At 35.3% G+C, this 21,617-nt stretch overlaps 1 protein-coding gene and 1 long non-coding RNA gene across 12 annotated transcripts in view; one reads left to right on the top strand and one right to left on the bottom strand.

The window, feature by feature from the left end:
* Nucleotides 1-19,561, bottom strand: part of LOC146440146 (uncharacterized) — a 55,485-nt gene extending 35,924 nt beyond the window's left edge. For both annotated transcript variants that reach the window (XR_014851054.1, XR_014851053.1), the window contains exons 1-2: nucleotides 19,427-19,561; nucleotides 14,321-14,438 (exon numbers count right to left, since the gene is read on the bottom strand). This is a non-coding gene — a long non-coding RNA (uncharacterized LOC146440146). The remainder of the gene's footprint in view (nucleotides 1-14,320; nucleotides 14,439-19,426) is intronic.
* The window catches only part of ADGRB3 (adhesion G protein-coupled receptor B3), a 451,307-nt gene that overhangs the window by 176,815 nt on the left and 252,875 nt on the right, over nucleotides 1-21,617 (top strand). For 9 of the 10 annotated variants that reach the window (XR_014851052.1, XM_085056561.1, XM_085056566.1 and 6 more), the window contains exons 3-7: nucleotides 3,187-3,297; nucleotides 8,517-8,678; nucleotides 15,843-16,007; nucleotides 19,481-19,645; nucleotides 20,433-20,597. Coding sequence is in view for 9 of the 10 variants with exons in the window: in XM_085056561.1 (XP_084912687.1) it covers nucleotides 3,187-3,297; nucleotides 8,517-8,678; nucleotides 15,843-16,007; nucleotides 19,481-19,645; nucleotides 20,433-20,597 (768 nt within the window). In the remaining variant the exon portion in view is untranslated. The remainder of the gene's footprint in view (nucleotides 1-3,186; nucleotides 3,298-8,516; nucleotides 8,679-15,842; nucleotides 16,008-19,480; nucleotides 19,646-20,432; nucleotides 20,598-21,617) is intronic. The other variant, XM_085056562.1, reaches the window with a different exon arrangement.

The raw sequence follows: 21,617 nt of genomic DNA, 5'->3' as shown, positions 1-21,617 counted from the left end.
TAAAAGCAAAAAAGAACTGTCCTGTTTCACCCAAATAAAATTTAGGACAGACATCACCAAAAAAATTCTCTTCAGAAAATAATGGATACAAAAATATCTTCTTCTGGGTTAGAATACTTATTTTCAGCAGCAAGAACTAGGTAAAAAGAGTGAGAATGACAAAAATCCCTTCACTCAGAATGTCAATTCAAATATCCAATATTATATCCCAGATATCAGGTCTTGAATCATGCTGACTTGACCTTGCAGTACACCTCTATGCCAGACACGGCCTGCATTAAGATGGCTCTTACCACCTTTCCCACACAAACAGGTCCTTGAAATTACTGTGTCATTTAGTCATACCCTAGGCAGACTTGTGCTAAAATGCTTTCCCAGCCCAGAAAGCATTTAAATACTTCTCCGTGAAAGTATTGAGGGAAAACAACTGCATAATGGGTTCACCTTCTACATTCATTACCTCAGATCTGAAAATGAAGGAAAGTTTAGTTCTATTTAGTATTTATTGTAAACTTAAGTAGGACATTCTGTTATAAAATGCTTTACTGTTAAGCTTCTTAGATTAAACAGTTTTGAGATATTGTTTGTGCTTATACACAGAAAGTGGACATTTCTGATCCCATTACAAAAATGCACTTGATCCTTTTTTTTCTTTTCTCATGAGGCCTGAATTTTGATGAGGACTCACCCATGCCAGTACATTGCATTTCCTGGTACTGCTTTTGTTCTCATGTGGCATTTGGTTAAATACTTCAGCTGAATATGAAAATGAGAGCATTGCATAAGTGTGGTTCCATTTTTCGACAAAACTCTTAAAAAATATTTTTATCTGTATAATGAAAAAATTATCTTCAATATATACTTTCAATATCAATACATAATATATCAAAGGGAGATTAGCTGAAAAGTGCATCTCAAAGACCATCAGCAATAGTTGAAGTGAATTGGAAGTGTGTTGTTGCTAAGTGGAAGAATGAAAAAATTGAGGCATTATTATCATGCTTGGTGGTATTTGTCACTGCATCATTATGACTGGAGCCACTTCAGGTATTATCCACAACCCAGAGTACTGATCTCCCAGACATCCCTTTGTCTCTTCACCAGCAGTCTCTGTCCTGCAGGACACTGCATGTGCTCGCACCCAGCACAAGATGCTGCAGGACTGGGACCAGAACATTCACCACCTCCCTGTATGCCTCTGGAAAGCCTTCCTCTAGCAAAGGTCTCCCATTATTGCACTCTGTAACTTAAAAAGTAGAAGTAAGTCTTCTGCAAGAATGGTGCCATATCCTCTAAATTGCCTGACAAGCAGAGATCATGCAGGCAGCAAGCTCAGAGTAAACACGCCTTGCTGTGACAGCCTCTTTGGGGGAAAAGCTATATGAAGTCTCCTGCCGTTACCATGTTATTAATTACAGTTTAAATGTGTCATCTGTACTGCACCTTGTAAAAATTGTAAAAATATTCTGATCATTCTTTGCATTAGAATATTGATTGTAGTAAGAGATTTTCCACAGAATAAAAAGCTATCTTAAATCAGAGGAGCTGTAGAAGAGAAGTATTTTGTAAAAAGTTATTCATAAAATTTTTAACACACATATGTATATATACACATACATATATATATATTATATTATGTATTTGCATGTGTGTATATATCTGTAATTTAATTATCTTTTTATTTCTGGGATGTATTAAAAATATTGAATGTTTAATCCTCAAAATATATTTTATTAATTAGATTTTCAAATATTCTCTTTAGAATGCAAACTGCATTGCTGTTCTCAAATGAATAATTAAATTTATATTTTAAGTGGTGCCATTAATGAATATTTACAAAAAGAAGCACTAATATGGAAAAATACATTAATAGTTTACTAGAAAGGAAAAAAACTCTTTCTTCTGATTGACCCCTTAAAAATCAGTTTACCTTTTATTGTTGCTTTACTCTAAATATAAATTTTAATGTGTTTAATGATTTATCAAGACAATGTGTTTGCAAATAATATTTATTAGTGATATTTATATCTCATACAATGTTTTGTGGGTTTTGAGGCAGAAAGGTAAGTTTTATTATCTTCATGGCTTTACAAACTGGGGAGAATTTTGAATTTTACATTTGCAAGGTAACCTTCCAGCAGAAGGGTGCTTATAAATGTGTGTGTTCCTAGTGTTTCAGACACCTTCTGCCTCATCAGAAACTTTATGTGATTGTAGTTGAAGCAGTTTCAATGTTAACCCACATTTCCCAGCACACGCTTCCTGAATTAGAGTCCCAGGTTTTGGGTTTGTTTAACAGAATATTTAGCACTAAGCTGTGGACAGCCGTGTGTGCCTGGGAGGATCATAGGGAACGGTGCTGAAGACACAGCAGTCCCCTTCTAAGAGCAAAGAACTCTCCGCATTTCATTACAGAAAGGAAAAGTGGAAGTAAGGTAGAAGTCTAGAAGGTTTACACAGGACAAGAGAGGGAAAATTACAGCAGTGATAGGATAAACAACTAAAGCACTCATCTCCCACACTCTGGGCCTTTATGTCACTGATTTTTCATAGGTTTTCCCTATTAAAATCAATGTGGAGAGTAAGATATGATCTATAATCTGTTTAACTGAAAGGTTTCAAGGAGGGAACAGGTCACAAGCACTTGTTCTGCTGTGTTCAGCCTAAAAATGAAGCACTTTGTTGAATAAATTATTATTATTTCCCATTTCCACCATTCCCAAAGATGACTCGTTGTCTCTGTTGAAGGCTTCATCAGCCTGAAAGATGAGTGCAGAAATAGTAGTCCTCTGGAGGAGCAGCAGGCTCTGCCAGAGAACAGCAATGTCTAACACCGTCACAGTAATTTTCTGGTGTGGTTTGCACTGATCCAAAATAAAGGAATAGAATGTCTGCATTTGAATAATTGCTTTTGTCCCGTGTCATACAGCTGATTTATAGTATGTGTCACTACATGGAATGTTGGTTCATAAAATCAAATCATATTGGAAAATCTGCAGACATAAATTTAAATATTTATTGAAAGCTGAGTGTAGCAAAGTTAAGTTGATGTTAACTGCCGTGATCACTTGCCTGACTCTTACCAGCTACTTCCAGGTATGTTTAGGAACATATTGCATGAGACAGTATGTGACTTTTGAGAAATGTCTACACACAAGCTTTCATAAACCTTTATTCTGTCTTTAGAATTTGGAATGATGGGAGATCATACAATTAAAAGTCAGCGACCTCGATCTGTTCATGAGAAAAGGGTCCCTCAGGAACAAGCTGATGCTGCTAAATTTATGGCACAAACTGGTAATACATCAGTTACATTTTTTCTATTTACTGTTGTTAATTTTAGCAAGACCACTGCATGTTTCCATAATCTTTTGCTGCATATTTGTCAGTTTTCTAAGCTGATAATTTTTTTGAATCATTTATTTTTTTTTTCACCAGTTAAAGTCCATAAATAAAGTAGCTAAGAATTAGGTAGATCATGTGAAAACATGCACTGTGAATGTGGATACTGAATCATTTAGTGTAAGCATGAATTTCTTTAGTAGTAAAAGCAGTCTCACATGTATAAAACACAGGACAGCTCACTGTGACATGTTAACTTTTTTCCAAAGATGTTAAGAACACACTTCAGAATTTCTTTATAAATAGACTGTCTAATCCCAGCATTAGGCATTGATCAAATTAATTAATTACTGGGGTGACTTTAATGTGCATGCATTCAGCAGTCACTGTCTTTGGCCCAGCATGACACTCTATTCTCTAGTTTCTAGATTCATAATTGCTAAATGAAATTGGCCATAAGTAGTTTTTAATTGGATGTGCAAATTATCTAACAGTTTTTCATCTAAAACATATTTTCTAATTTTGTTTGAGCAAGTTCATCTTCTTTATCTAAAGATACCAAGATGATATTGGAAACCTGGAGCTGAATTAATTAAAAAAACCCAAAAAACCAGAAAAACAAAACAAAACCAAAAAACCCACCAAACCTGTTTGGCCTGTTTACCGACAGTTACCACAACAGCCTTTGAAGTCAATGATAAAATTTCAGTTGTGAGTTGAATTAAGCTCTCATACACCAAAACTACTGCCCATTTTGACTTCAATAATGATCTGTGTATCTGTTGGTAAAATCCAACTCTTTATTGGTACCCAACACACTCCATTCCAGTAAGTTACTGCATTGGCAATCTTGTGCCCCATAATTTTTGTATGGATTTGAAACAACTTACTCTGTATTCCATAATTACTAACCTAGAATATATGCCTGCATCAGTCATACATAATGCTTCCAGTTTTTATGCACTTCAGTAAAAGAGCTATAATTGCTTCTAGTTATGTTGCATGTTGACTTTCTTAGTAGTAGGGTGCTTTACTTAACAAATTTTCAGAAATTGATATATTAAGCAATCTAAGTACATGTATAGCCAATCAGTGTAGATCTGTTTGGTAACAAATTAAGAATGCAAAAAAGTCTATTACCGTCCTATTAATCTATAGGATTGCTTTTATGGCTAACTCCCAGATACTACTGTAAGCAAATGCACTGGAAGAAGGGAGCCTAGAATTCCCTAGGTCTCCATGCAGTTTTTGTTTAGGCACGTAGATCTTATCACTCACATACCTAGCTCAGACATAGAATGTTAGTTGCTTACTACATAGAATAACGCCTTTGCTTTTATGCTGCTTCTTGAATTCATACAATTACTAAAAAAATAAGTAAAATTACCTGGGTTTTTTCCCCATATAAATCCCCAAAACTTTAATAAGATCACGCAAATCTTGTATTTGATGATTTCTAGTCATGCATTTCAGTGCATCTACTATGGGTGTTAGAGAACTGCATTACAAATGCAGCACTTTTCACCTTCCAATACATTGTGTGTGTGGAGTGGGAGATGAACATTCAAAATTATACAGGATTGGTTTTCAAGGTGCTGTTCTGAAAGCATGTGAGATGTATGAGCATATAAATTTAGATGCCCAAGTTTGGGGAAATCTATGTTTTCCATGCTGTAGGTTAACACATTTTAAGTAATACTTGTGCTCTTTCTGGACATACTAATTTTCATCTCTTCATATTGTTTTTCCTTTGTAGTAATCATTGCATATTTTCTTCACCTCTAATGCATTAATTTTTCTTGCAATAAAATGATTGTGATATCTTCTTAAGCTGATTCATAAGGTTTTTTCCTAACATACCTATCTGATATTAATTTATCCATTTACTAAGAAACCTTAATAGTAAGTGGATATGAGTTTATGAGGTTTTATATTTTAAGCCTTGATATTTTATTTTGTGTAATAATGGAACAGATACAAAAGTGCAGCTAAATGTTTGTATGTTTTCAAAAGGCGGAGAGATGGGAATAGAGAAATGTCCTGGGAAAGCTTTATGAAAAGCATTTAATACTGCTAGTATTGTGGACTTAATCCACCAAATATTGCTGTGAATGGAAGTTTTAAAATATGGTATTAAAATATGCATTTTGCTGGTTTTGGAGAGTGATATGAGGCAGTAAAAGCATTTATTTAAAAAAATGTGTGAATAATTTATTGTTCTATATTTGTCATTTTATGTGTTTGGACTGATCCTTCCCTTAGGTGTTATGGGATTTAGAGAGTATAATGCAGGTAAGTTTTACACAGATCAATGAGGTCTTCAATACAGTAAGTTATGTTTCCTCTTATGTGTCAAACAGCAGGGGAAAATAAGAGTTTGGCAGCTTGCTAAGAGCTAATTTGAGATAGTAAATTTAATGTGATTGATATAAAAATTTGAGAGTTCTCAAATAAGAGGAAAAAAAGAAGGAAAATAAAGTAGCCCATTCTAAATTTTCATTTCAGAAAAAAAGAAAATGGATAAGAGATAAAGCAAACCATGGAAGATACATTTCCAGATTATGTAGTCAACTTAGATTTATTCTAGAAAATATAGCAGTCTTTATGTGCTTAAATTAAAAATGGTAAATTAACAATGATATTATATATCTGTGGAGACATTTCCCTTCTTTTAAATCTTATAAAATTAATAATAATCATCCTGACACAGAGGTAAAAAATACTCTGAAAATTTAAAAATTACCAAAAAATCATAATGCGTGGAACAAATGGAAGCAAAGCAGCTGGTGGGATAAGTTTGTTCTTTATTTTCTCTTCATTTTGCTCTTTTTGTACTGTACAGCATGTTAATGTGGAGGATCTTTCTCCAGCAAATGTTTAAGCCTTGTTTACATATGATGAAATATATAGATTATGCCTTTTGTGAATGGACAGTACATATATGCTCAGAACTTCTAATAAATAATACTAATTTAAAAGTTCACTCAATGCAGTCACGCAAGAGTCTGACAACAGTTTTAGAATCACATTGCTGCTATTTTCCATCATATTCCAAGGATTAAGACTAACGTTTTTATCACTTTAAAATATCAAAAAATTAATTTTTTTATTCCTAATTTCTGTATTTTATTAGCTGTGCATTGTTAACATGTCGATTTTGGATAATGGATAGTTTACACTGAGTATATACAACTGTTTTACATCATGAGGAACATCTTGAGAAACGTAGTTTAGACATTTTCTCCTGTTTGACCTTCTTTCTAAACCACTTTAGCAAAGGCAAAGTCAAATTTCAAACGTAGGAAAAGACAAAAAATATTAGCCTAGAAATCACAGTAATACAGGTCTTTTTGCCATGTGTATAGGGCTTAGAGTACATATTTTATAATTGTTAATGTCTGCATACATGTTAAACTTATTTAGCATGTTCTGTCATCTAACCTGAACCCAAGCCGTCTAAGTGCCTAATCAAAGTGCTAAATTCATGTCAGAAAAATTATTAAAACAATATAATAAGTACAATAAGTATAATAATAATAATCAGTGATTTTTTTTCATATTTTTCACCTAATAAATGAAGCAAAGGACTACAAAAATCACTGGGGAATTTTTGTGTGTAGTAAGATCAGAGTTTCGTGCTTTTCCATAGAAATATTTAGCATTGCATATAATTTAATGAAAAACAGAGGGAATTGTGTGCTAATTCTGCCTTTTCACTGACGTATTTCACTGAATAAGAAGTGCCTTTTTTTGTTTTTGGTTTTTTTTTTTAAAAAAAAGCATTGAATAGCCTCAGAATTGAATTTTAGAAGTCTAGCAGAGACAATAATTTTGCAAAGGTTTCGTTCTTGACCTCTGGGAAAAGACCCCAAAGCTTGAAGAGATTCACAGATTTACTGCATTCTTGGAAGTTGACACCAGAATATTCCTGGTTTGTAAACAATCCCTTGATCGTGATCAGTATCAAAGCTTTTGGAAGACTAGAAGTATGCTGAAATAACTTAAATTTCAAACAAGCTGTTCCAGTCTGCAGACTGTATCATGCTACTTTTTAAAAACAGAAAACCCCATTTGTTTCAAAACGGATATCTATTTAAAAATCAAACGTGTAATGGGGGTGGGTCAGCTGCTGTTTTACATTACATGCTGATTTTTAATGGAAGAAGCTAAACATTAATGAAGAATTATTTACTCAGATTGTTCAGTGAGGTATATTCACATTATTTTTGCATTTGCTTTCTGAGAATACTCAAGGGATCTAGTTTCCTGAACATTAATTCCTTTGGGAAAGGAATTCCAGGATTGTGTGTATAGCTAATCATGACAATTAAATTTAAGCATTCTTTCCAGAGCATACATGCACAAAGACTTTATGCATTGCTTGCTTTCAAAAAGCAAAAATAGAATGTTCCATCTCTCAAAAAAAAAAAAAATTCCTATTTTCTAATATACAGCACTAATAAAAAACGTCTGACAATTTTGAACACAGTAGTGTATACTGTATGCAGTAATGAGGTCTGGTACACCCAAGAATTCAACACACCTGTAGGTCAAAAGCAAGGAGTAGATCTGTGCAGGAAATGTTCAAAGTTCCCATCCCACATTTCAGGTTAAAATTTAGTAAACAAAGTGGTTTTCCTTGCCACGGAACTTCTTTCAAATGCTATATGTCTCTCCTCTGCTGAAGAAAATATAAGACATTCGGGGGTTGGTTTGTCTCGGGTTTTCTTCATGGGATTTCCCTTTCTGGTAGGGTTCCTTAAACTGTTACTGAGCCTTAATTCTAGAGGGATAAGTATACACATCAAAGATAAATCCTTTGCTGTTATATAAAAGGAGTTGTCTGTGTTGTTTTAGAATTCTGAGAGTAGTGTTGTTTCTGAAGTGTTGAAGGGCAGTAGTTCTCATAAAGTTGTAAATGATGCTAAGACATCAAAGTGTTCCCCTCAGACAGGCATTATGTGATTGCAGCATTGTAGGTGTCTTTATTTTCTATTCATTGCACATTTTCACAGCTGCTTTACTCCATAAACTCTTAAATATTTATTTTGGTGTGGTACTTTTTTCTTTGATTTATAAGAGCAGATAATAATGAGCTTCAGAAAAAAAAAACCCAAACTTGTGTCATTAATACTTATGTCTATATTCATGTTTGTTTGTTGTCTTGAATACAGGTGAATCTGGTGTTGAAGAGTGGGCCCAGTGGAGTACGTGTTCAGTTACTTGTGGTCAAGGGTCGCAGGTGCGAACCAGAACTTGTGTATCACCTTACGGGACACACTGCAGCGGCCCTTTAAGAGAATCAAGGGTTTGCAATAACACTGCCCTCTGTCCAGGTAGTGTTAGCAGCCAATAAATAAAATTGTGGATGTTTTTGAACTGTATAATGATAAGAATTTGAAACTATATATATATTTTTTTTTTATTATTAACATGGATTTCATAGGGGCATTTCAGTTAAAGCAGAGAATTGTAATTCTATTCACTGTGATTTTTTTTCATGTAGGTTATTGTTTTTATTTTCAGAACAGTCAAGATATGGAACAAGAGCACCTTTTTTTCTGACAGTTTCATATTTTTTCAAAAAGTCTATATTCTCTCCTTTTCACTCAGAAAAGAGAAAGTAGCATGAGTACAAAGACAAACTAGGGAAGAAACCCAGATCATGAATGCATTAAGAAGGAGAGACTAATTAAGAGGGTGGGTTAAGTTAACATATATTATTTGACACTGTAGTTGTTTTGCCATTTAGAATACTCTCTTCTAGGCAACAGGCCAAACAATGTTCTATGCTCAGTTATGTCTTCATGGACTTCCCTTTACATTGTTCTGGCAAGAAAGGGCAACAGCTACCAATCAAAAGAAAAAAGATCAGACAAAAGTAACGCTCTTATATCTGACACGCGGTAAAGGTCATCAGTATCTTGCATCACAGTTTCCCTACTCCTTTTGTCTGAGAGATCTGGACATCGTTGGAGTTCAGCAGTAGTTATACACTAAGGAGAAGAGACAGGCACATTTAAGTTAGCTGCTGAAAGGGCACATCTTTCTTTAGACTCTACCTGTGGATCTGATTAATCTATGATGGGAAGCAAGAGGAAGGGCATATGGCCTGTGACTACATTAATTTTCCTCTACTGTGACTGAAATGAAAAAAAACCTACATGCCATCCTTCAGATGTATAAATTCCTCAGGTCTCTGTAACATTTAATCCCAAGAGGGTGGTGAGCCATCTTCAGCTGCTGGGGAAGCTCAATACATTTTTGAAGTAAACTAAACTGTCATGCACAGAGAACTCTTTATCTCAATGTGTAGTAATATGCAGAATCAACTCTTATACTGTTACTGTGTGTTGAAAAATATCCAATGGGAAGTGCATATGTGATCCCATCAGAGTCTGTGTATCAGCATTATAAGCATTTAGGGAGTTTCTGTAATGGAAAGCAGCTTACAAGATTGTCCCTTGATAAAGCATGACAGTAATAAGAATTGCTCTCAACATCTAATGCTTTTCTGCTGTGCTTTAGGTAAGCAATTCACATGAAGTTTTCTAATATTTCAGAGTAGAAATGCCTAGTTAGAGCTGAATTTTAATACTCTGGAAGTGTTAAAACTTTAACACATGGAAATGTTTCCATACAAAAATGGCAGCTATTTCTAAAATTGTTTGAGTAGCTTAGACTGTTCCAGAGATGGGATATACTGCAAAAGAACTCTCAAGAACAAAAATAAGAAGTGAAAGAACTATAAAAGAAATGAAGAAACATTGCAAACAATCAAAGATAGATTTGAATATCAATTTGAAACTATGTGAAGAATGAATATGAAAACACAGTCCATCTCTCACAATGAGAGGCAGTTCTGCCTGATTTCTTGCTAATTAGTATCAACTAAGAAGAGGAAACAGGATTAAATCACGTAATTTTCAGAATTTTATTTTCCTTCTCTCCAGTAAGGGATACAAATTTTTCATACCACAACAAAACAAAACAAATCCGGGTAATGCAAAAGCCAAGGTAATTAATTTGCTATAAAATTTAAACTGGAAAGAAGTTAATTCTTAGATATGGTATATTGTCACACAAACTTCCAAACAATGCTCACCCAAAATGACTGCTCCACATTTCTCAGGTCAAAAAGGAGCAGTTTTCTTGTACCCTCCCACTTCAGGATACAGCCTTTGTTTCCAAATACCCAGTATGAGCAAAAACTACCAATTCTTAGTGTCTACACTGCCAAGATATTTTCTTTTTCAGCTCACCCCAGCTGATTCTGATAATCTCTATGTATTTTGAGTTACCTTTCCTGAATAATTAGTCTTCTGGGCTTAATCGTGCATGTTGTTTCATACAGTTACAATAATTTTATTAATTTATGTTGTTCTCTGTCTGACTACAGGGTCACTACTGAGTAGCAGTGTGCAAGATTAGCAATTTAGAAATGTGCTTTTCCTAGGCACAGCTCCATTAATTTTTCAAACACTCCTTTAATTATTAGCCCAAATAGCCTCTGTCCTCATTCTATTATGTATCCTGACTCAGAGAGTTACATAGTTCAGGCTTATCTCTGGTCCATGCATAACAAAATAAATAGTCTGTACAGTAGTGTATTTAGATCAGATGTTTGACAAAATGATTAGTAAAAGGTTGGGGGCATTGTGAAAGCTGGAATGTTTCCTAATCAAAAAGTTCATTTAAAAAATGCAGAATTACCTACTTTACTATACTTCATACATCTAACCATAGGCTTCAAAGGAACCTGTTAAACTTGCAAATACTAATGCAAAGCTTTCAGACTGTTTTTCTATTGCCTTTATATACTCTTTATATACACTTTATATATTATATATGCTGTCCAAGATACGCACTGGGATGTTAGGGAGTACATTTCTCTGTGATCTCAATATCCTGGAAGATTTTGAAACTGCGATTCACCAGCTTCGTATAAATGTATGTATTGAGATAGAACTTTAAATTTCAGAATAGTATTACTGATATTTCAAGCAAAATAATGAAGGAACCACTATTTACGTAATTTTTGGATTATTTATTTCCGACCAATACTATTCTAGAGAAGTGCAGCATAGTAGACAACAAAACCTAGCTCATGTAATTTTTGTTGTCACTGGTTCTTTTGTGAGTGGGGACATCTTAGGATCCATTACTACAGTGCTACTGATTCATTTCAGTTTAGTGAATAGTTTCTAACACAGCTAAAACTTAAGGGGAAAGAACATGGGATTGCCATGCCTGCAGATCATCTCAGCTTCAATTTCCCCTTCTCCATTGCCTTCAGCACCTTTTACCACAAAATTTAGCTGAAATTTAGCATTTTTAGGCTTATGGGTAATGCAACACATGGCAGGAGCAGGAATACACTAAGCCATTTCAAACATTTTTATGCTCAAAAGCTATACTTTGGCTGGTGTGATATGCTAAGGTAGTCTTACTTACCTCTCTTTTTTCTCTCCCTTATACTATTGCAACAGGGCCTGCCAAAAAGCTGGTCTGCATCTTTCTTAGACGGCTCCTTTAAGTAGTGGAAGGGCCACAGTAAGGTCTCCGTAGAGAGTTCTCTTTTCCAGTCTGAGCAACCCAAACTGTTCTATCCTGTATTCATAGGAGAGGTGTTCCACCCCTCTGATCATCTCTGTTGCAGTACTCTGGACCAGCTCCAACAAGTTCATGTCTTTCTGTGCTGAGGACCCCAGAGCCGGATGCAGCATTCAGGTGGGGTCTCACTAGAACAGAGCAGAGGGGCAGAATTCCCTCCCTCACCCTGCTGGACATGCTGCTTTTGATGTGGCCCAAGATGTGTTTGGCTTTCTGCGCTGCAAATGCACAGTGCTGGCTCAGGCCCAGCTTCTCATTCCCAAGCACCCTGAAGTCCTTCTTCACAGGGCTGCTCTCGATCCCTTTATCTCCCATCCTGTGTTGAAACAAGGTTGCCCCCCAAGCCATGTGCAGGACCTTGTTGAACCTCGTAGCATTCACCTCAGGCGTGCTTCTCAAGCTTGTCCAAATCTCTCTGGATAGCATTCTGTCCCTCAGGTTTGTCAGCCACACCACCCAGCTTGGTGTTGTCTGCAAACTTGCTGAGGATGCACTCAGTCCCACTGTCTACATCATTGATGAAGATACTAAACTGTACTGGACCAGCAGCACTTATGATGAAGCATCAGTGGCCATAATAGTTTTTCAGTATCTGTTCAATTTCAAGCTGAACACATCAAAAGCATTTAGACCCCAATAAAAATCTCCCAAAATATGTTTGTAGGATGAAGGTCAGCATGGCCTAACGCCTCCTCCCACTTCACAGCAGTTGCATGTTATGAACACCGTGGGTGTTCACTTCAACATGATTAGGTTCACAGAATGGCAGGGAGAAGGGAAAGATGCTCTGCAGTAATCCAAACTTGTTGTGCTAGCAATGAGTTTGGCAGATAAACTGGAAATAATCTGAATATTTTTGTCCCAAATAATGAATCTTGCATCTGAAACTGTGTTATAGAAAACAGTAACTCCTCTGCGGGCCAGCTCTCCATCTGGTGTAATTTGGCATAGCTCATCTGGGTATAATTCATCAGATGCTATAGGGTGTTTTTTGCATTTAGAAAATAGTATTAAAGAAAGAAAAATCAGGTAAAAGAAATTTTAAATTGAGATGTTCTTTTAAAGCTAATCTGGATAGTACTGGGCACTTCTGTAGTGCATTGAACAGATCAATTCTTCTTGATATTTGTTTTGCTCACATCAGTTGCTTTTTAGTGCTATGCCTATTCCTTTATTATTGGTCTATTAGTTTCAGATATAAAAGTCTATGGAAGCAAGAAGATACTGTGAAATTTTTACTTAATAAGCTAAAATTTGTCATGGAAGATGATTTTTGTCACAGCTTAATTTAAACCACTAACACATAGAAGCTGCTTTGAGTCCACCCAAAATGAAACATTTTGTTTTCAGTTATGTTCAGTTCCAAAATCACAGAATTGTTCTGTATTGCTGCTAACATGCAGTAAGCTCTTGCCAGAAGAAATATACATTCTTTTGGTTTAAGACAGTATCTCTAAAGAGCCCCTGACTAAATATTTTTTTAATTTTTAAATAAAGACAGCTAACTTAGAACATTTTCACAGCATAGAATTAAATTTCCAAATTAAGCAATAGACTTTAACTTATATATGCCCTGAAAATCTCATCTTGTGTCTACTTAGAGTCAATACCCTTCCAGTTCATTTTTCTAGAGAATAATCTTTTTATAATTGGGATTAGTTTTGCTTATCTAAGTTTTATGCTTTTTAAAATTCTTGTTGTATCTGAACATTTTCGTCAACCATTGTGACATCAGGAGGTGAAATTATGTTATTGTTATTACTGGCTGCTGTTTGGAATCTGATCTGACAAATTGTTTTCTCCTTAATTTTGTTCATATGATAAAAATTGGGAGTCTTAGAGATGTGTTTGTATTTGTATTCTTGTACTTTGCCAATGAGAAAAAAATTTCTTTGGATCATATAGCTGAATCAAAATAGCTGTCAAAGTATAGTAGCTGATAAGAACAGATGAAATTAAAAAAGGCATCTGCAGGTATAGTCATAAATTTACTATTTTTAGAGGAGCTAGCCACAATTAATCAAGGGTTCTAAACCAACTAGGCTAAAATCTGTCATTTTAACATTAATTTGGACTGTTCCTGAGGGTAGGGGTTTTTTAATATAATGCAGATGGATGTGATATTTAGAGTAAGATAATATTAATAAGGATATGGGACATGGTCTTTTTGACCGCTTTTACGTAACCAAATGAAAACCTTTCATCAATTGAGCTGTTGTCCAGTGTGTTAAAATCTTCCCTGAATAAAACCTGACATTTTCTGTCAGGTAAAATTTCTCAGAAGTTAGCTAACAAAATTTTTATCTCAATATACTATCTGAAATGACAACTTTTTTTACTTTTAATGAAAGGCAATGGAACTTACCTTACTTGCAGAATTCCCCTTGATCTTACTGATGAATTTGTGATAATATGCCAGGGAGCTGAATGTCCTTCCACAGCCTTGCAACTGAATTTCACCTCAGGAAATGTTATTCTGATCCCTGCAAGAAAATGGTTGTATTTGTAGAAACTGCACAGGTGATACGTGCCTTCAGGGCAAAGGAAACCTATATATGAGAAGTTTTTTCACAGTGATGAAAAAAAGTGAGGACAAAACAGAAAATCTATTTCTTCTGTAATGTTGTGAATCATTACCAATGATACACTCAGATGTTAAACACAGTTTCCCCCTCCAGACACCCTTCAAACAGATAGGGCTCCAGAAACAGAATTATGTGATACTGAGTGTGATGTTCAGTCTGGGTACTAAGTCTTTGGATTTTTTTAAAGGCCTGACATTACAACAGTTCTCATCACTACATTCGTATTCTCACATTGCCTAATTTAAACATGTGCCACTGCTCTTATTTAAGCAGAAGAAAAATAAATAAAGTTTGCTTTGCAGTATTATGCAGTTTATATAGAACTGTTTTACTTATGTATAGAATCATCTTACCAGTAATGCTTAAATATAGCATATTAGAGAATGTTCTGAAAATTTCACTACACTTTTTCTGTAAAGGGATTGCATATGTTATGTAAGCTCACATAGATATTGTATATGAGTTTTTCCTATAATAGAAAATGCTTAAAGTAGAGAAAGACTAACTTTCTATGATTCCTTATGTTAATTTTCTTAGATATTTGTATATAAAAAATGCTGGTATATGTTTGTAATTTATTGTGTACTCTGAAGGTATTTGAAGTTTGTTGAACATTTTTCTAAGAGTAAAGCATGTATTACTGTGTCTGTTAAATCAATGAATATGTTCATGTAAAGAAATGGCAAATATCCATTTTATTTATGTGGTCTTCGAATTTTTGAGGAAGATAATCAAGCACATCTGTTGCCATATTTTCACAAGAATTTAAACAATTAAAAAAATAAGGTTACTGCCCCAATTTGTGATATTGACACAGTAATAAATTATTGCATTTACTCCTAAAATTTCAGAAGTAAGCTTAATTTTGATTGCTTCTAGTTTTTGGAGTTGCCTTGATGCAGAAAGTATATGCCTGATTTTCACCAAAACTAGCCTCCTGAAAATCAGGGCTTTTAAACATACCAAGTCAGGCACCAAAGACGTCATAAGTAACTTCTGAAAAGGGAAGTCATCTTTCTTAAAAGAGTCAAAGAACAGAAACTGTGGTAGTAAGATTATCTTACAGATTAGAGAAAATGTTTCAAAGTATATTTTAAAATTGACTTTAGAAAAAATATTATTAAATTGAACTTAACTAAGCTTCTAAAAGTATTTGTTTTTCTATGGTAATGATTACCTATGTACTGATTTCCTTGAAGGTGGTGAAATAATTCCTATTTAAAATATTGATCTTGTTTATTTTGAAATCCTTCTGTTACTTGTGTATCTGTTTCTGGTTAAAATCTGTATGGTTTGTTGCAGTACATGGCGTTTGGGAGGAATGGTCACCTTGGAGTTTGTGTTCATTCACATGTGGTCGAGGCCAAAGAACTAGGACAAGGTCATGTATACCTCCCCAGTATGGGGGAAGATCATGTGATGGACCTGAAACACAACACAAACCTTGCAATATTGCACTCTGCCCTGGTGAGCTCACATAGCAACTCTCTGCTTTGTTAACAGTGCATTTGATATGGGTTGTTTGTGATTTCTTTTACAGCACTTTGCACACAGGAAAAAAAGACATTATCCAAAGTGACTATATTGGTTAATATTGTTCATAATTCTGACTGTAATGGTTAATGTATATAGTCAGGATTGTAACTGTTCAGGACACAAGCAAACAATTTTTACTTCCTTTGAGCTGCTCAGTCTGTAGGGTACAGAATGTTGTGTAGGAAATTTTGATTCAAGACCTCAAGAGAGGTCTCAAAAAACCAAAAGGCAAACGACTGAGTGTGGCTTAAAGAGAGAGATATGCAGAGGTCACACAGTTTGTGTCCACCATATCTGTATGAAATTCTTTTGCTTGGAGGTTCATTGTAATTATTTATTCATCATAAAACAAACATATTTGTGAAACCATAATATTTAAGTTGCTAATTTATTCAAAATGGTTATTATTTATGTGTGTACAGACAGAAAGACTCACACAATCTAGGGCATTATTTGAATCCCAGTTAAGTCCTTATGGTACAGATGTTAGGTACCTAATTTCTGGGAGTCATGTCCTATAACAATTCCAAAAAATTATCACTAACCAAAGAAACAATTCATGGGCTTCATGTTAAAATCTGCATCTACTAAAATTGAAACTAACAAAAAAAAGGTATTCTTTCAAAATTTAACTTTTTGTCTTTAGATTATGATTAACTTAGACCACGTTTTTCAAAATGCACGTATATATATATATGCACACGTATGTATACATATGTATGTGTGCATATAATACTTTACTATTACAAGCAGTTCAATAACCATAAAGAAGATTATATATAATAATAATTTACGGTTATTGAACTGATTCTTATACTTAGGTATAAAAAAGTGTCAGGTGGCAGTACTGTAGGAAATTTCTTTCCTGAGTTCTGTTTGACAGCATGAAGGCTGCCTGTGCAGTGGATTTGTTGCCTCTCCACAGCTCACAACACTGCTGTAAATAGATTCTCCATGACCAGAGCTCTTCCTGTAAAGGACTGATGGACAGACATCTCATTAGCAAATGGTTGCTTAATGTTTTGAAAACTGAAATTAAGGGAAAAATGGAACTTAGAGCCTTTTTAAAGCTAAATTTCTGAGAGTTTTGTGACATGTGAACTTTGCTTTTTTGCTTCTGCTTCTCATCAAAGTGTACTCCAACTTCAGGACAAAATTTGGGGAAAGGTCCAAGTGTTGAATGCAGCTGCAAAAATTCTGAATTAATCCAGTTTTTGGCCAAATTGGCAGCAGTGCAATTATACGTGTATGTACACCAAAGTAACTAATATGATACAAGAGATTGAAGCAGAGTTATCGACAAGAGAAAGACCAGTGAAACAGCAAAGAAAGTAATGCATCCAATTCACTTCAGTATTACAAAGAAACACAAAAGATATTACACCTAATCTGTCAAAATAAACAAGTATTTGAGAACTATGTATTTTGAACAGTCATTTGTACCTAAATGACATCCAGAGTCAGTTCTATACTGTTACATTTAAAAGTAACACTTTAAATCTTGCTCAATGTTAAGATTTGCTGCAATTTGCATGTTCAATTTTTTAAGGGAATCTTCATGTTGAAGTCTTTATTTTGTTAAGGGTATTTCTGAAATTGAAAACTCACATGCTATTTTCTCCTGAAGATAAATAAGCGAGATGCATGAAATATATATGAGAAGGCACGGAATGAGTTTTCTCCAAAGACAGTATAATAATTGATTCGATCTTTCCTACCCTAAATAATACTATATAGCAATGGATAAAACTGAAGAGGGTGCATTGAAATTTAATTTCCATAATGTTTTCCTCTTCACATAAACCTTTTATGATTAATGAGTGGAACTAGCTTCTATGTTTGGAAAGATTTCCATTTTCTCCTGAATAAATTATCAGGGCATAGCTTCATAGATTCAGAGGCATCTGCATTGAGAAATGGTTCACAACCAGGCATTACATAGAATATTTAATATAGAACTTTAGGGAAAAGCCTCAAAAACTCTCATCCTTTATTTCACTGATGCTGAGATCCTGGGCCCAGGATATGGATAGTGTCTTTGACATGTTCTGTAGTTAATGTCTGACAATAGAGAAATAATTTACTTCCATTATTCACTGAATGGTGATGCACCCACACAGAACAGTATATTTAATCACTAACTTTTGGATTCTGCTTCCTATTTCAGTTATTAATACCATCCACTTAGGGAGCTGCTATTCCAACTCTCCTTTAGAAGAATCCTGAAAACAGGGTTTTTCAAGTGCACCAAGTGAAATCCCTTGTTTGGAGCGGTGGTGCTTATATGGCACTAGTAGTTAGAGAACCAGGTTTTCAAGGATGGGTATTAATCAAAATTCTATTAGAACCTGCATTTTGAGTTTACAGTTAACTGCAGTGACAATAAGGAACTGTTGATTGCCGAAGTCAGTGTGAATGCAGGATCCTGAGTTAGCACAATTAGTCATAACACATTTCATAATGCTTGCCTGTTTTTAAACATGCTGTCTAGTCTTATTATTATCGACCATATAATTTTCCACTTGTATGGAAGCTTAATTGGTTTATATTTTTTATTATCTTGGATTTTAATATTTTCATTTACCTCAAGAAGCTTTCTGATATATGCAATTAATAATAACAGTCATTAACCTTTACTCAGGAGAATATTCATTTAAGCTTAAATGCACGGGCTAATACAAATTACTAAATGCAGAACTGTTCACCATTTCCATATTGTTTAGACATTTAACTTGACACATTCAGAAAGAAGATTATGCAATATGCAAACACAACAGCAGATCTGATACGGAAGGAAAGCAGGCGGTTTCTGTCCTGCTACATTTTATATCAAAGAAATGTCGAAGAACTGGGATCATTTACCTTACAGGGAGGATGACTGATAAAAATAAATTCAGCATTGTAAGTATAGAGAAGTGACACAGTATGTGATGAAAAGTGGTAACTCCCATTTTCCCTTTCCTGTTCAGCTAAAGATATCTAGTTTCACAGTCAGGACCAATAACCTTATAATCTGACTATCTGAACTATCACTGCAGCTCTTATAAATCACTTGAAAGGGCTCGGGGTTTATTAACATGACACAACAACGCCTGTTGGCTTTTGCCTAAAAAGACCAGTCTTTTTTATAAGGCCTTGTTTTTTATAAGACTCTTCAAAATGTATGTGAGCAAGTCATTATTTATCCTCTTTTATATCAGTGTACAATTAGTGGAGATGGAACACTCTTTACTTGAAGAAAAAGGAAAACAAATTTAAATTATTTTAAAGCAGCTCATAATGTTGGTTTCTGTATTTGATTGCTGTAAGAAACCAGGCTAGGCCCAGCCCGAGGGGCTGTGGTCACTTGCCTGGCTCCGGTGGTAACTGTGCTGTGTCCATCTCTTTTGTGGCCGCGGCGGCAGTGGACGGACAGTGGCAGGAGTGGAGCTCGTGGAGCCAGTGCTCGGTGACGTGCTCCAATGGCACCCAGCAGCGCAGCCGGCAGTGCACGGCCGCGGCCCATGGCGGCTCCGAGTGCAGAGGGCCCTGGGCCGAGAGCCGCGAGTGCTACAACCCCGAGTGCACTGGTGAGTACCGAGGGCCCAACAGCAGCTGCACCCACAGGGGGGCTAAAACAAAAGTCATTAATTAAAACACAAGAAGTTTCATGTCACCATGAGTAAGAACTTCTTTACCTTGAGGGTGGCAGAGAGCTGAACAGGCTGCCCAGGGAGCTTGTGGAGTCTCCCTCTCTGGAGAAATTCAAAACCCACCTGTGTCACCTGTTCTAGGTGACCCTGCCTTGGCAGGGGGTTTGGACCAGGTGATCTCCAGAGATCCTTTCCAACCTTCACAATCCTGTGATTCTGTGTGTCCTGGGGTCTCATTCTTTTATATTTGATGAGGTAAAAAGCTAAAGAATGTGCCCAGGAAGGCTGCATGAAGGCTGCACATCAGCTTTTTGGTTTTATCTCTGTTTGAAAGACATTCAGCAGTTTTAGGCAGATATATTTGAAGCCTAAAAAACTTAAGTTATTCATGAACCTAGAAAGCAAGTGTATATGAACTGATTCCCTTTTGTGCTGAGACTACTTCAAGGTCCTCTGACAGTACAAAAGCAGCCTTCCAGGGTGTGTAGATTCTATATGTCCTTACCTTTAAGCTTCATTTGCTCTAACAGAGCATGTAAAAAATCAGGATCTTAAAATATCACATGCAAAAATGTTTTTAATTAGTTTTTTTTAAGGGTACTTATGCACATTGTAAGTGTGTATCATTACTGTACAACAGCACTATACAAATAAATTTCAAAAAATATTAACTCTCCATTAGGACTGTCATCATGTTGCCATGTAATTATATTTTTCCAAACAGCAAATGGCCAGTGGAACCAGTGGGGCCACTGGAGTGGCTGTTCCAAATCCTGTGATGGTGGCTGGGAGAGGCGGATAAGGATCTGTCAAGGTGCTGCTGTGACTGGGCAGCAATGTGAAGGAACCGGAGAGGAAGTCCGACGGTGCAGTGAACAGAGGTGTCCCGGTGAGATGAAAATATAATTGCTGTTATTATTTACACTACAATATGGCTTACTTTAATTGGAATCTTTAGGAAAGACAAGATCAATGTCTGTAGAGCAATAGCCATAAAGACCCATATCTGGCTCAGCTTTAGACAAGTTGCTGCTGGTTTTCTCTGTAGATTTCTATTTATGCAGCAAGGTGCAAATTAGCCCTATTGGACATATGAACAATGCATTGTGTTTTGAATAAAGCAAAATACCATAGTAAAAATGTATCAGAAAAATATTTGATTGCCTATAGTATTTGGAGCATGAACAGTATGCTACAGAAAGCCTCTTTGAATGCACTGTATCTGAGAATATCAGGGCTGGTTTTGTAATTTGGAATTCCTTTTATCAAGTGACATCTCTGTAATACATTTGGAGTAAATTTCAGTGCAGTAAAAATAAGGGATAAAGTGAGCCTTACTGTAGTGTAGAGAATGAACAAATGAATACATGAGCAGCATTTTATAAAAAGGAAAGTAATTTTAAAAGAAAAAACTACATCTTTCCTGTTTTAATATAATGCTTGGATATATTAATTTGTATCAGCTTTTACTTTGCCCTCCCAACAGGTTTGTCTTTCCCACTGAAAGCTAATAAAAGTGTAATTGTGATCTTCAAAAATTATGAATAAAGAAGAGTATCTGGTGAATCAGATAATATTTATCAGTAAATGCATATTGTCATGAAGTAAAAGAATGCATTGTTGGATAGCTGAAAGGTAACAAAATAAGGTGTTAGTAGGGTAGGATGTTTTAGCCATTCACTTGGGAAATTATGTGATCTGAACTGCAAGCCAGGAAGCAGCAAAAAGTCAATCTGGCTTCTGGACATTTAGCTGGCTGTGTTCTCTGGTAGTCAGAGAAGTACTTAAATAGCAGGGGTGCTTTGGGTCAGGAAATGAGAAATTTGTCAGATGTGAATTTTACATTATCAAGCCCATATTTTTCATAGGCAGCCTGTTTGTCCCTTGATGGCATTCAAAGAACAATTTT

This window comes from Lichenostomus cassidix, chromosome 3 (assembly GCF_008360975.1).
Source record: "Lichenostomus cassidix isolate B80296 chromosome 3, HeHo_3.0, whole genome shotgun sequence".
Classification (NCBI taxonomy): domain Eukaryota; kingdom Metazoa; phylum Chordata; class Aves; order Passeriformes; family Meliphagidae; genus Lichenostomus; species Lichenostomus cassidix.
Note: the sequence above shows the minus strand (reverse complement) of the source record. Positions and strands in the feature narration are given on the sequence as shown.